This window comes from Chenopodium quinoa, unplaced genomic scaffold (assembly GCF_001683475.1).
Source record: "Chenopodium quinoa cultivar QQ74 unplaced genomic scaffold, ASM168347v1, whole genome shotgun sequence".
NCBI classification, from domain to species: Eukaryota; Viridiplantae; Streptophyta; class Magnoliopsida; order Caryophyllales; family Amaranthaceae; genus Chenopodium; species Chenopodium quinoa.
In genome coordinates, this window is record NW_018743616.1 from 219,015 (window position 1) to 233,775 (window position 14,761).

Here is a 14,761-nt window from a genome sequence, read left to right on the forward strand (position 1 = left end):
AGATGCCATTGAAAAGCTACTGAAGAGTGTGAATATTTTTGGCATTGGAATTGCTATTCCACCCATTTCATCGAGAAAAACAAGGCGTATTCTATCGTAACTAGTTCGTGCTAAGAAAAAAAGCGCAGCACTAATAAATCCATGCGAAATTATTTGTAAAATGGTCCCATTAAGGCCGGTATCGGTTATAGAACTAATTCCTATAATTATGAAACCCATGTGAGATACGGAAGAATAGGCTATTCTTTTTTTTTTAAAATTACGTTGCCCAAGAGATGTTGAAGTTGCATAGATTATTTGTATTGTGCCTATTATCATCAACGAAGGAGAAAATATAGAATGAGCGTGAGGTAATAATTCCATATTGATCCAAACTAGCCCATACACCCCCATTTTTAATAAGATTCCGGCTAGAAGCATACAAGTACTATAATGTGCTTCTCCGTGGGTATCTAGTAACCATGTATGTAAAGGTATAATCGGTAATTTGACAGCAAACGCAATAAAAAAAATCCAATATAGAATATTATTTCTAATGACACATGATACGATTAATTAACTAATGTTTCCAAATTTAATGTTGGTTCATTGGAACCATATAAACCAACACCCAGAACTCCCATTAATAGAAAAATAGAACCCCACGCAGTATACAAAATAAATTTCGTAGCGGAGTAGAGACGTTTCTTTTCCCCCCACATGGATAAAAGTAGATAAACAGGAATTAATTCTAATTCCCACATTATGAAAAAAAGTAAAAGATCTCGGGACGAAAATAATCCTATTTGACCATTGTACATTGCTAACATCAAGAAATGGAATAATCAAGAATCTCGAGTAACTGGCCAAGCGGCTAGAGTAGCTAAAGTCGTAATGAATCCTGTTAGTAAAACAGGTCCTATCGAAAGTCCATCGATTCCTAATCGCCAATGGAAATCAAAAAAGTTGATCCATTTATAATCTTCGGCCAGTTGGATTAATGGTCATCTGGTGGGAAATGATAACAAAATGCATAAGTTATTAGAAGGAGCTCCAAAACCGAAATGCATATAGTATACCACCTTATAATCTTATTCCCTCTCTGAGGAAATACGGAAATTAAAGAACCTGCAAATATGGGCAAAATTACAATTGTTGTTAACCAGGGAAAATAATTCGTGGTAAAGACAAGATATACTTGAACAAAAAACCCGTGCCCCAAAAGAAATAAATTTCGTCATGGTACGGATTTTTGTCGGTAAAAAAAATCCAAATAGAATGAATGGATTCAAATGGAATTTTCTGACTATATCAATAACCTGACCCATACTGCGAGTGGTTTCATGCCATAGATAAACTCAAACGCTTAAAAAATTCGTTGGACAAGCGGATTCACATCTCTTACAACCGACACAATCTTCCGTTCTTGGAGCAGAAGCTATTTGTTTCGCTTTACATCCATCCCAAGGTATCATTTCTAATACATCCATGGGACAAGCTCGGACACATTGAGTACACCCTATACATGTATCATAAATTTTAACTGACTGCGACATTGGGTCTAGAATTTTTTTCACTTGATTAATTGTCGATCTAGTTCTAGTAAAATAAATGAAATACATATTCAAATACTAGACGAATCAATAATTTCCTAGAATTTTTGAAATCAACCTATTTTTGGATAGAAAATGGAAAAGAGATCCAAAAAATACTTTGATTTATTACACTTTATGAAAGTATATATATCTTAAGGTGCAAGATCTAGTAATCTAATTTGAATTGCTAAATATTCAAATTTTAATTTCTAAAATCGAATTTGTGAAATTTCTAATAAAATTAAAAAAAAGAAATACTATTTATTTAATAAATTTGATTGTTTGATTCGAGTTGATTTTCTGTTACGATAAATTGAAGAAACAATAGCCGGTCCAATAGCTGCTTCAGCGACTGCAATGGCTATAACAAAAATTGAGAAAATGCTTCCTTTTAATTGGCGATTATCAAAAAAATCAGAAAATGTTACAAAATTTAGATTAACTGCATTCAATATAAGTTCAAGACACATAAGAGCTCGAACCAAATTGCGGCTCATGACTAATCCATAAATCCCGACAGAAAATAAAAAAGCACTCAAAACAAGTACATGCTCGAGTATCATTGACCAACCCCTTATGAATCATGAAAGGCCCCTAGTTTTAACAAAACCAATTCCTCGTCTTGCGTCCTCAGGTGGACCGCCGTCGATCGGAGCAGGCAACTTTACCTTTCGTTCGCCGGCGGGACCTTCTTCTACCTTTTCCGATCAACTCGCGGGAGACCCCCGGGTTTTAGACGCTGAATCACTCATCCTTGTTGTTCGAGGTAGCACAATATTTGTGACGGTGACTCGATCGTCGGTCGGCTGTCCCGCCGCGGTTTTTCCCCAGCTGCCTTTTCTTGTGACCTGTCGGTCTTCTGAGTGGGGATCCAAGGTGGTTCTGTAGCCAATTTAATGGCTTTGGTGGTGGTGCTCTGATAGCACCTGTTTTTGCGATTGACCCCCCACCCCTCGTCTCTTGCTGCGGGTTGGGCTCAAATCTCCGACCGATAGCGGCTCCTTTGTTTCAGCTTATAGTTATGTTCTTTTAATTGGGTTTTTCCCTCAATTCTGTTCTTTTTTGTCCGTTTACTTCTTGGTGCTGTTCGTGACTTCCTTTTAGTGAAGTTCTTAGTCCTTTCCTTTTCTCTTTAGAAGTTTGTTATGGATTGCCAAACATTGAGTAGTGCCCTCACGCACACACGCTTGAACGACGATTATGATGAAAGAATTTTCAACTTTGCTACTAACAATTGCCCCCGAAATATCCTAAATCAAGCTAAGGTCGTGAAGGAAGGGAGTAATATCCTTTTCAAGAAGGGTTGAAATTATTGTGTTTTGTACTGCCGTGAAATGAAGATGACTGTGTTCTTCTATGGAACCTTGCCATATCCCTTGAATTAAACCTTACAGCTTCCGCCCTAAAGGTTCCTGATTATGAACAAACTAAGGAGCTTTGCTCGTTTGTCATTATGCTTGATGGAAACAACACTAAAGCCTTTTACAGAAGAGCTTTAGCCGAGATCAAGCTCAATGAAGACCTTGGTTAATAAGCAGCCAAGGCTGAGCCTAACAACCAAGACATCCTCGTGAGATGGAAACAATGGAGGGTCTAAGAAGCAGAGCTAGCAAGCTCAAGGGCAAGAGGGACTAAGGATTCCAGCCAGTCCCACGCCCTTTTCAACAAAAAAGGAAAGATTAGAAAGCCTTCTGTCAATCTAGAATCTAACAAGTTGCCTAGTAGCGATGTTGAGAGTGGTGTTACAAACTTAACCACCATGGATGCTACTAGTGAGATGATGGTAGAAAGCCTTAAGGGGGATTATGATGCCACTAGCCCCCCTAACTTTCAGGATTCTAGACAGGCTAAGGATAAGGATCAGTGAGAACCCATATCTTCTTCAACAGTTTAAGAGTTAATCAGTCCCTTAAGATTTTCGCTTTGTCTTACTCGGATCTCAATCAAAGGAAAACCTTGATTTTCCTCAAAGGTTTTGCTATTTCATGGATGACTGTACGAGTGAAAGAAAAGACCACTCATGATGGGCATCTGGAAGCTCACAAGGCAAAGGAATCCAAAGGTCATGTTACTTTGTTCATGCCCACTAAGATGGTGGGTCCGAAAAAGAAGAATCACGTCAGGAAGTGCCAAAAGGAAAAGGCTATGCGATTTATGGATGCCGCCGTGGTCAACGATGTTGTTGGGCTTACCAAGTCCAGCACCGCCGCCGTTGAGAATTAGATGATCATATATCTACTTGCCTTACTTCTAGCAGCAATAAGGGTTCAAGTATCGAGGTGGGGAGTGAGAAGCCTGCGAGAGTTTTAACTTCCGCTGACATCGCTGAATTGGAATCCGTAAGCTCTAATGAAGAAGACCCCAAGAATTTTGCCAGGTGCAGTCCTTTGCACTCTCTACCTTCAAGTTCTCTGCCTTGTCAAGGAAGCATGGACGACCAATCAGGTCAAGGGTGAAGAACAAGAAAGGTAAAAGGTATTACAGAGTTTGTTTTTGCAGGATCAAAAAACGCAAGGGATCAAGTGTGGAACATCTTATGGCTAGTACTAGTGATGAATCCCCTCAACCCCCTTATTTGTATTTACAAGCAATCCACAATGTTTGTACCCCAATCCCCTTTTTAGCACTTGTATTAGTATGGTTTAGAGAGTCAAGTTGTCTCATTGTAATATCGAGTCAATTGGGAGCTAGACTCTTTTTTGGACCGTTATAAAAAATAAATAAAAAAATTGTAAACAATGTTAAAATTGAAATTTTAATTGAAGTACATATTGTTTCCACACAAAAAAAAAAAAAAAAAAAAAAAAATATTAAGTGCATATTGAAACGGATTTAACAAGAAAACTATATTTTTTAATATATATAATTCACGAACATTAGTTAAAATAAAGTTTATGAATATTATCAAAAGTCAAAACGTGTCAATTAATTTGAAACGTAATCAAATCGATTGAATCTTACTAGACCACCCATTTTTTTTTTCTTTATAAATACAAGCCTAGTAGCCTACTCAATTGTAGATATTCTTCTGTCATTCTAAGCCATTTTAATATGCAGTCCTTGCTGAATATAGTATTAAATTAGACATTCCATTTTGATTAAATATGTGATATTATTTCTGCAAACAATTTGAACACCCTACACTACAATCAGAAACATAACTTTTTTTTAATAAAAAAAATTAAATCCCCCATAAGAATATGGTAAGAAATAATATAGTATGCCTGAAAAAGAATAAGAGACAAATGTGAAAGATTCAAAATTTCAGTTTCAACTTGGATTATTACAATTAACTTAATATGTGTTAAAGAAAATTACTTAATATGAAAGTTAGAAGCATTACAATTGTTCGAGTAAGTTACAATATACTCGAATATGACTCGGCCTAATAAAATCCAATTCAAACGACCTATTTGTCACATGCTTTTGTAAATTATATATTATTGGCATTCCAAGCCCATGCCCAATAAGGGACATATATAGAGAAAATGGACTAGCTCATTGGCAGCGTGAACAAAAATAGGAGTAAGAGAGCGTCAAAGGTCAAGAAGTCAATAATTGTTGCATATCAGTGAAAGCAATCACATTAATGATTAATACGTACTACTTTGTATAAAATAATTAGCAAATTGTAAAGGAATAAGATACCGTGGGCAATGGCTGCTACCTGAAAAAATCAACTTATGTTTCAGATTTTTAGCAATTAGTTTTTAGGTTAGAAACAATGTACTAATTATAATTATGTCTTTCTTAGTTTTGGGTCAACATTATGAAACTCACTTAGTCAATCCCCTCTCAATGTCTTTTCTTGAGGAAGTTTATAGCACAATTTCAATATAGGTATAAATCATTCAAGTACAAGACAATAATCATGTATCATCATCACACCCTCTTATAATTTTCAATTGCGTATCTTGTGCACGCATAAAGTTGTATCTCTAAAGCACCGTGGTGAGATGCAACACATCAGCGAACCCCGTTATGCTCACATGTCATAAAACGCCTTACTTGATGATCTAAACTTCGTCACATACCCGTCAATAATCAATAAGAGGGTGCTTGTTTAGTGGAGTTAAAAGGAAGAGAAAGATATAAAGGGGTAGATTGATGAAATTCAGTGTTTTTTTAGAAACAATAGAGATTTAAAATGAGATAAAGATAGGAATAAAACACAACCTATTTGCCCCTAGTCCCCTATAATTTAGTACCTAGGAAAGAGTAGGGAGATGGTATATTAAGGGATAAGTAAGTTTAAAAAATAAAATTGCCCTTAATATAATAGGAAGGCATGGTAAATTCATATAACTTTACCACTTATCTCAATCTTATCCCCAACTCATACTAAACAACACAAACAATTTATTATATGATTATCTCTTTTCATTTCTGTATTTCTATCCCTTCCTTTTATCTCTATCTCGAATATCAAATGTCTATAAATTCTAAACGCTTTACACCATAAAACCTCATAAAGTCACACCTAACAAACTTCCAAAAAACCATCCTTAAGACCTTAAACCATATCATCAACCATAATCATTGAATTAAAAATAAAATAAAAAAACACAAAATAAATGCCACAACCAAAGAGGATCACATGAAACTTCCACTTCAATTGAATCAAGTGGAGATGAGATTAAGACAATAATTTCTCTCTCTTCAATTGATGGGAAAGTATTAACTGCGCCACCATTCAATCCACATGCCCATACAAAATCCATTTACAAATCCAGCTAAAACTTATGGTCATTTCTATTAAAATCTCAATATAAATCTCATTTTTGGGTCCCACAAAACTCCCCTTAAACTTGACTGGCTTGTAGTTCAAAACGTTGCCATTTCTTCCTCCATCACATTACTTCTTTTTGGCATTTTTCCTGCAGTTTAATATGTATGCAATATGCATCTAATCCACTAAAAACATTTCATTCTTTCAATCCAGTTTTTTAGCTTAAAGTTTCATTTTATTCATAAAACTTTGTACAACATGTTTTCAAAGCTTGCTTTATCCTCTCAACCTGCCTTCTGCACGTATTATTCAACATGTACCGAACCATGCCGTGGAAGAACCCGGCCCGACATGATCTGTAGAATGTAAGTCATACATCATCCTTTAGTCTTTCTTATAATGAACTCGAATGAAAATCAAGCCCCTGATGGCTGATGCTTATATTATATATTCCCTCTATCCCATAATAAAACTCGTACTTGTATTTTCAAGGTCAAAGACCATATATTAATAATAGAAAATATATATCATACATCATTAAGTGTGACATGTAAAAATGTAAGATGAATCATGGTTTTATCATCAGGGAAATGCAGGCAACACCCTCTCTAGGAGTAGAAGAAGAAGGTGTAACAAGGCGAACACAATCGCCTTGTTTCGATACAAGGATAGAGAGATCAGACCTTCAGTTTACGAAAATGCAGCAATTAGAAACAGAGATTAACCAAGAAAGCAGAAGTTTTGGGGTGTTTGTGGCTAGAGAAGCAGAGCTTAATGAAGAATATTGGGTATGTTAATTACTTACATTATATAAGAATTAATAATGTAGGGCATGATTATTACATGAGATATTTTGGAATTTATATAAATTCGGTTGTCCAATTGTATTTGTGGTAGACTGCAGCCTGGCTTCGTGCCGAAAGTCACTGGGAGGATCGACCAAATGAAAGGTACGTTTAACTGTAGTTAGGTGGAATATATATAAGAAAAATTAAACCTTAATAAAATCCAAATTTATTTTGCATAATACTTTATGTTAATATATATGCAAGTTAAATATTTGATTAAGTTATTAGGTGTATAAATAGAACCGAGATTAAGAGAATTTCAGTTTATAATTGTGATATGCTAGTGAGACATCGTAATCTTCAATTGCTGATAGCTACTCAAAAATTAAAAGCTAACAGACACATCTAATTTTGCCGAATATGACCTTAGGATATTAGATTCTCGAAAATGAAATTCTAAAAAATGCCACCAACATATACCTTCGAATATGTATATTAAACATATAAGGATTAATGGATAGACTTTAACCTAACTTTCTTATGTTGTGATCAATTATGAGATAACATATAAAAGTTGAAACTAAACACGGTTATTTAGCCATGTAACTAATGACAAATACTAACATTATTGTCTTCAATAATCAGATATGCTGAGAGCTACAAAAGGAAATTCGCAGACCAGGTATATGTTTAAATCAATGAATGATACCACTTACAACAAAATGTATCACAATAGTCCTAATACTAATGCTTCTTGTATTCATTTTAACTAGGAATACAATGCTTTGAAAAGAAGATGCAGAGGATACCAAGGCCAACAGTCTTCATGCATTATCGCGGTATATACTCCATACAATGAAAGATTGAAATTATACATCGATAATATGATTCTTCTATTATCTTATGTCATAATAATTCAATTATAATCTCACAATTGACAACGTACTTACCATATGTACCACATAATACTCTGTATAACCTTTTGTTATTTCATGTAAAATCGATATTAATTAAGAAGCTGTCCTATTGCAATGCAGGTAAAGAAGGAAGCTAATAACGTTAAACATACCATACTCAAAAGTGTGGTAGGAACTTTGGATTTGAGTATTCGATACTTGCTACAAGGAGAATCATTTCCTGGGGTAACAAAAATTAGCCTTAAACTCTTATATTAATCCAGAAGTTAATCGTACGAAATTTTCTGAGAAACAAGAAGTTATATTCTAGGAAAGAGTTCAGGCACCTTTATTCTGCAGCATTGAGAGGAAGGAAGCAAGCAGATACGGTTATGTTGCAAACCTATGCGTTGCAAAATCAGCTCGGCGCAAGGGCATTGCCCTCAACATGTTGAAGTTTGCAATAGAATCTGCAAAATCAAAGGGTAACACATGATAAATATTGAAGATTTTAATAAGAAAAGAACAAAGCAATCTAGATAATTAGTTAGTATTTACAAACTTGAAGATTAGTTTTACGAAATTTGATTTCTAATGGTCTTTGTTGAATGTTGATTTTCGACTTGTAACAGGTGCAGAAATGATATTTGTTCACGTTCATAAAAAGAACACACCAGCTCGGAAACTGTATCAGAGATTGGGTTTTGAGGTGAAAATATTGAAATTAAATAGGTTGTTATATGTTAAGTTCTTGATTAAAAGCTCAACCGATTTGTTACATCATTTCATCAGATTGTAGAAGTTGCAAACAAGCAATTAGTAGAGGAACAGATGTACCTGCTTAGTTGCAAGACGTAAACCAAAATCGGAGATATTCCCCTGCTTACGTCTTATAACCTACATTCATACTACAAATTATTTCTTACACCCGAGCATACCAAGAACCGTGCTCCCAGTAAGGCGCGTGCACATATACTACAATCATATGTAAATTTTATTGCAACAAATTACTGCGTTTGTTGCATTATGCAAAACTTGTCCGATTGCAATAGCCTCATAGAAAATCTCCATTGCAAAAATTATAACCTGTTGATACATTAAAAATATGCTCTCCAATGATGGTCAAAGCTATTATTGTGTATATATGTTGATACATTGAATACGTGCTCTGAACAAACCACCAAAGATAGTCAAAGTATTCATTGTAAATAATTCAAAGTTCAAATTGTTGCAAGTATTAAGAAACGATTACAAAAACAAAAAGAACGAAAGGAAGCATTTGCTTGCTATATTACTGAGGTAACATTATACTGTCAAAGACATTGACAAAAACATTAGCAACATGTGCTAAAATGTGATCCCTGTATTCTGATCACAAAATCTACCATTAGTCTAGCTATTGACTTCTCTGTACAAAAATAAAATGTTGTAATGGCAAATACAAGTCACAAAATTGCCAAGGGTGTTTTAAAATTGCCATAAGTATGGGTTGAACATTTAACAAAGTTAGATTGAAACAAAAAAAAATATTAGAGAATTGTTGCCCTATAATGAAGCAATGTGAGCCACCAAATTCAAGAATCAATATGGGGTGAAGGTGGAATAATGCAATGGTCCTTGTTGGAAATCTGGTCTCTTGATATGTTCCAGAATTGGAGTCAGCTTCAACCCAACAATATGTAAATGTTGGTTTGAGTGGCCGTCCACAAAAACCTCCGTAACCTGGCCAAAGTAAATCATAGAGATATTAGAGTGACAATCACTAACACCTGAAACACCACAAAACCTACTTCATATTTCTAAAAAGATCAGATGATTGAGCGTTTGTGCACCAAAACACAGAGTGTATATTCTAGTCCCAAAAGAAAAATAAAATCTATTTTGTGGTAAATATCAGAAATGCAAATATAATCTGACTGTTCCCCTGGAGCTGGGACCTTGGGGGTAATTTTTATACTCTGACAAAGAAACTTATCTTCTTCAGTAAAAGTGTGTTTTCCATAACTTATTTGGACTTAACCTGAAAGCTAATAGCTTATTGAAACTCATTTGTCTAGACTTACCAGATCTTTTAAGAGTACTTTGTCTGAGACCTCTGAGTTGATATTACCCAACACTTATTATGGTTAAGAATAATGTGAAAGAGCACCATGAGAGCATTGACATGTTTATCTAAAGACATCCTGAGAACATTGACATGCCACCCTCAGCAACGAATGATATCACTGAAAACATACTCTCTCTCTCTCTCTCTCTCTCTCTCTCTCTCTCCGTCCCTAAATAACATGCCACTTCCGTATCTAAAGACATCCAAATTATAAGAACTTCCTAAATTTAGGAAGTTAAATTTTATAATTAAAAAAAAAAAAGAGGAAGTTAAACTTTGATTTCCCTATATACCTTTAACAAAAAATTCGAACAAAAGACTACTTGTGGCATGGACATGCAAAATACTCTCACAGAGAAGGATAGTTATAATATTTCAGCTCGATTCTTTTGATCCCAAATCAAATGTGGCCAACCTCACAAGAGGAGAGAGTAACAAAAAATAATTGCTCACCGATATGTATGCTAGACGCCATAGCCATGTGCCTAAAAAATTCTCACTTACACATTGTTTGGATAGGAGGAAATGAAGAGAAAGGAAGGGAAGAGAAGAGAAAGGGAGGGGAACAAATCAGTTTGTTTGGATAATGGATTGAGGGAAGGAAGGGGAGGGAGGAGGGACATTTTCCCTCCTCTTTTAATAAATACAATCCTTTCAAAATTGGAGAGATTTGGAGGGAAAATGAAGCTCCACTTTCCCTCTCCCTTTCTTTCCCCTTCCCTTCCTCCTATTTCCTTCCCCTAATAAATTTGTTATCCAAACATAGTGTAAATCTAATACATTCAAGCACACAAACACACGTATAAAGCCAGTACACACACACCTGGTTTTGTTAATATTATGGTGTAACCAAAGGTAATAGGAAATCAGGCCAAATAATTCCCAATAGGTCGTTACAAGTTATGAGCAAAAAATTAATGTACCTGTGTGCAACCAAAAAGTTTGAGCAACCTGAGAGACAAGCAGCTGTCTGCAATTAATCCTAGTGCCTCGTTTGTAAGGAGACGGCACCAGGAGAGATCCAAGCTCTCGAGATTTTTGCAACGCCTAGCAAGAGAAATGGTGGTATTCTGACCAACCTGTAGAAACAAACATATTCTAAGAATCCAAACTATACATGGATCCTCCGTTCAGATATCTCAAGAACGACATGCAAAAGAAAGAATGGGAATCAGCCACAAGTTAGATTGATACCTTGGATATGTTATTAAGAGATAATTCTATCAAAGATTCTCTAGAGGTTTCAAGGAATGCAGCAATAGCATCATCACTGTCACAGAAAAGATGCAGTAATCAGGGGATTTTGCCCTTGAGATTAACCAAAATGAAGACAAATCAAAGACTTCAATATTCTACAAATTTATAAGATACTGCTAACAAAGTTGATGATCAGAGATCAAAAAAAAAAAAAAAAAAAAAAAGGCAATGTGCTTGTTAGAGATCATCATATCGTGGATCCATGGGGTTGAATTGAGGACTCTTAAGATTCTATTAAGAATATTGTGTTCAAGCCAACCAAATAAAGGAAATCGAGAAATTTACTCCCTCCACATTCTTCCACACTTCCCTTCAACAGCTGTCCATATTATTTGCAGAGGCCTTTGCAAGTAAACTATCTCTCTCCAACACCACACTTTTCTCCTAATTTTCAACTCTATCCATTACTCTTAGGATTGTGCCTAAGGCAAGTGTGCATATACAACAGATAGAGAGATAACAAATCATGAATAAGCAATTAATACACATATCAATCATAATTTATGCACCAACATTGAAAGTAAATCAACCAGCAAAAATGGAATAAAAAACCTTCACAAGCATGAAGACCCTGAACAATCCCACAAGACCCTGATACACCTACCCAGATCTACCAAAAAAAAAAAAAAACCCAAGCCTCTCCAGATAATTTCCTACATTTATTCTTATAGTCTAAACTGAAGTACAACTGAGAACAAAAGAGTGTTATTTGAAGAATTACACTAAAAGCTCAACAAAATTGATGAGATAGCAACAGGGTCAAGCATTAAATAACTGAAGCACCAAAAATTACCTGAATGGAGAACGACAAAGTTTCAAATCTTGAATACTGCGACAGCCATTTGTAATATATGCCATGCCAATATCAGACAACTTCCCCAGATAGCTAGGATCGAGGACACGTAACTGAGGACACGTATTGGCAATGACCTTTAAAGAAGAATCAGTCAAATTTCTGCACAAAGAAAAGAAGGTGGTGAGCAGGACATGCTAATTAGTTGAAAGACCACAATGGAGGGAAAATATTGCCACATATGTTTGACAAGAAAAGCATAGCAAGTTGAAGATATCGATTCAATTACAGAAAGACAAGTAAAAAAAAAAAACAAAACTTACACACAGTTGGCCAAAACAAGCTCCTTCATGTTCTGACCATTTTCCTCAAATAGGTTTTTGATAAATTTGTCAGAAACACTGACTACGCCCCTGAGTGACAAAACTTCCAATGCTTTCAGCTGCCTAAGTTTAGGAAGGATACGCATTGCATCTAAAGTCTCACAATCATCAAGGTATAATTCTTGCAAAATCAACCCCAGTGAATTAGCAATACTTTCAATGCCAACATCGGTCAAAAGAGAGCATTGACTGAGATTCATAGATCTCAGGGCAGGGGCGGATGAAACAAGTGCAGCAAGCCCAGCATCTGAAATACGACAAGCACCTTTCAACGAAATAGTTGTCAGTGCTTCCAATCCTTTTGGTACTAAGGCCTTGCGCAACGAAGAGTCAGATACACAATGTCCGCACAGATCAAGTTGTAAAACCTAATTTTATATAGAAAATAATAATTAGCATTACAATACTTGCTTAATGGAAAAAGATGTGATAATGAAATGCAGAGCTGCTTGTCTTCCCATTGCAGAGTATATCAGGACTAAAACAAATTTACTTATCATTTTCAAGCAGAAACCAGATTTTTTGCTTAACTCCCAATGGTCAAGTTAATAACATCTCACATTCTCACATAATAAAGATGAATATGCCATTGCTTTTAAGAATCAAGTCTAGCATAGTCAACTGTGGCATGCCTCAGGTACATGTATTACAGTTAATAATAAGAAAATAGTCACCAACCACTTGTTATATATTCCTCCTTCAGCATGAGTACTTTCCAGTTTACACGTAATATCATCATTCAAAACAACACTATCTACTATCTAGACACCTGACATGAAGCTGCACAACAGAAGGGCTTGCAGTCTAGCAAAAAAGCAACTTTTCCAAATATATACACACAGGCAGCTATAGTACACTAGAAATATCTCACCAAAACCATGAAGGCAAAGGAAACATGCAATCGCAGATACCAAATAGTATGCTTATAACCAACAGCTAAAGCTTAACTTCTAATATTATGGCCATGGCACAAGTTCAAACATAAGTAGTAACCTAACAGTATGAATGTATGATAAAGTCCAAATTAAGCTCATCTCACACATTTGGAAAAGAACTAAGGATATACAAGCTACTAAAGCTAAGAAAATCAACTTCAATTTCACCAATACATTAAAAACAAAAAGAAAGCATAAGGAAAAAGCAATCATACCGTCATGATTTTAAAGTCACAAGCTTCAAACAACTTCTCAAACACGTGCTCTTCTAGCCACGAACAATCACTAAGGCGTATCTCTGAAGGAGACCCATCAAGAAGAAGACTGAGAAAATGCGGATTCATCTTCCTAGAATCACAAAACAATCGACTAAGCTTGTTCCTCAATGCATCTGGGACACTGTCAAGAGAAGTGATTGCATCAACATTCTCTGCCAGGACATTCAAGCACAAACTTATCAATGCAGGCGCCTCTCGCTTGCTGCACTCAAGGTAACTTTCTTTCCTAGGAGTCCAAGATACTAATGGAAACCCTTCTTTAACAGAACTCAAATCACGTACTTGACGATTCGAGTTCTTCTCTCTGTCCCTTATAATTTCCATGGCAGTTGAAAATGGTCCAGGCCAATCTTCAACATTCCCAACTGGTTCTTCTGCTACCATTTCTTCTTCATCATCATCATCATCCTCATCATTCTCTTCTTCCCGAGCATCAAAAAAAGCATATCTCGAAGCATTTTGCCTCGCTATATCTTTATGTTGAGCCCTCAAATCCTTAGGACGCTGCTCAATTACTACATTCTCATGACCATCATCATCCATCTTATTCACCAAACCACCCATCTCACTACCAGCCATAGAAAGTTGAACAGCTAAATCCAATTCTACATCATCCAATTCACAATCGCTTTCGGACTTTACACCTTTCCCCTTCTCCTCTCTACTAAACCTTCCTGAAATTACACCTTTCCCTTCTCTTCTCTACTAAACCTTCTCCTTGAGCTCTTCAATCTCTCATTCTCAAAATCATCATCTTCCTTATTCAAAACAGCCTTTCCCTTTCCCTTCCCCTTTCCCTTTCCAGTAAGGCAATCGCACTCTTCCAATAAATTCTTCAACTTTTCCATCGCTGACATGAAACCAACAGGCAAATTTCCCTCCATCTTCCCCTCATTCTCACAATCACCCTCTTCTTCAATCAAAATATCATTTTCCATTCCCTCCTTAACGGTATCGTTTTCGCGCTCATTCGACAAATTCTTCACTACTTTCGTCCCTGACCTTAAACTCAAACACCCAT

General features: G+C 35.7%; 2 protein-coding genes across 3 annotated transcripts; one reads left to right on the forward strand and one right to left on the reverse strand.

Annotated features, from left to right (window-relative positions):
* Nucleotides 1-6,104: 6,104 nt before the first annotated feature.
* LOC110682967 lies at nucleotides 6,105-8,912 on the forward strand. Of its 2 annotated transcripts, none has more exons than XM_021859306.1 (9): nucleotides 6,105-6,668; nucleotides 6,890-7,091; nucleotides 7,201-7,253; nucleotides 7,737-7,773; nucleotides 7,865-7,930; nucleotides 8,129-8,233; nucleotides 8,319-8,472; nucleotides 8,620-8,696; nucleotides 8,780-8,912. In XM_021859306.1, the coding sequence occupies exons 1-9, from the start codon at nucleotides 6,562-6,564 to the stop codon at nucleotides 8,843-8,845; spliced, it is 867 nt and encodes a 288-aa protein (XP_021714998.1). In that variant the 5' UTR covers nucleotides 6,105-6,561; the 3' UTR covers nucleotides 8,846-8,912. The 2 variants fall into 2 exon arrangements, with proteins under 2 accessions (XP_021714998.1, XP_021714999.1); XM_021859307.1 differs by having other exon boundaries at nucleotides 6,569-6,668; nucleotides 6,900-7,091.
* Nucleotides 8,913-9,248: 336 nt separating this feature from the next.
* On the reverse strand, nucleotides 9,249-14,345 carry LOC110682966 (F-box/LRR-repeat protein 14-like). The gene is made up of 6 exons (XM_021859305.1): nucleotides 13,678-14,345; nucleotides 12,468-12,895; nucleotides 12,145-12,306; nucleotides 11,289-11,364; nucleotides 11,018-11,173; nucleotides 9,249-9,709 (listed from the first exon to the last, which is right to left on the reverse strand). Exons 1-6 carry the CDS (start codon nucleotides 14,317-14,319, stop codon nucleotides 9,569-9,571), a joined length of 1,605 nt encoding a protein of 534 aa, XP_021714997.1. The 5' UTR covers nucleotides 14,320-14,345; the 3' UTR covers nucleotides 9,249-9,568.
* Nucleotides 14,346-14,761: the final 416 nt, after the last annotated feature.

Excerpts from the sequence above, each read along its gene's own strand:
- LOC110682967 (XM_021859306.1), top strand. The coding sequence starts at position 6,562 with ATGTTTTCAAAGCTTGCTTTATCCTCTCAACCTGCCTTCTGCACGTAT. Across the intron at positions 6,669-6,889 it reads CCCGACATGATCTGTAGAAT|GGAAATGCAGGCAACACCCT; the intron begins GTAAGTCATACA and ends TTTTATCATCAG. Across the intron at positions 8,697-8,779 it reads ATCAGAGATTGGGTTTTGAG|ATTGTAGAAGTTGCAAACAA; the intron begins GTGAAAATATTG and ends TCATTTCATCAG.
- LOC110682966 (XM_021859305.1), bottom strand. The coding sequence starts at position 14,319 with ATGGCTGGTAGTGAGATGGGTGGTTTGGTGAATAAGATGGATGATGAT. Across the intron at positions 12,896-13,677 it reads GTGACTTTAAAATCATGACG|GTTTTACAACTTGATCTGTG; the intron begins GTATGATTGCTT and ends ATATAAAATTAG. Across the intron at positions 12,307-12,467 it reads CTTGTTTTGGCCAACTGTGT|AAATTTGACTGATTCTTCTT; the intron begins GTAAGTTTTGTT and ends TTCTTTGTGCAG.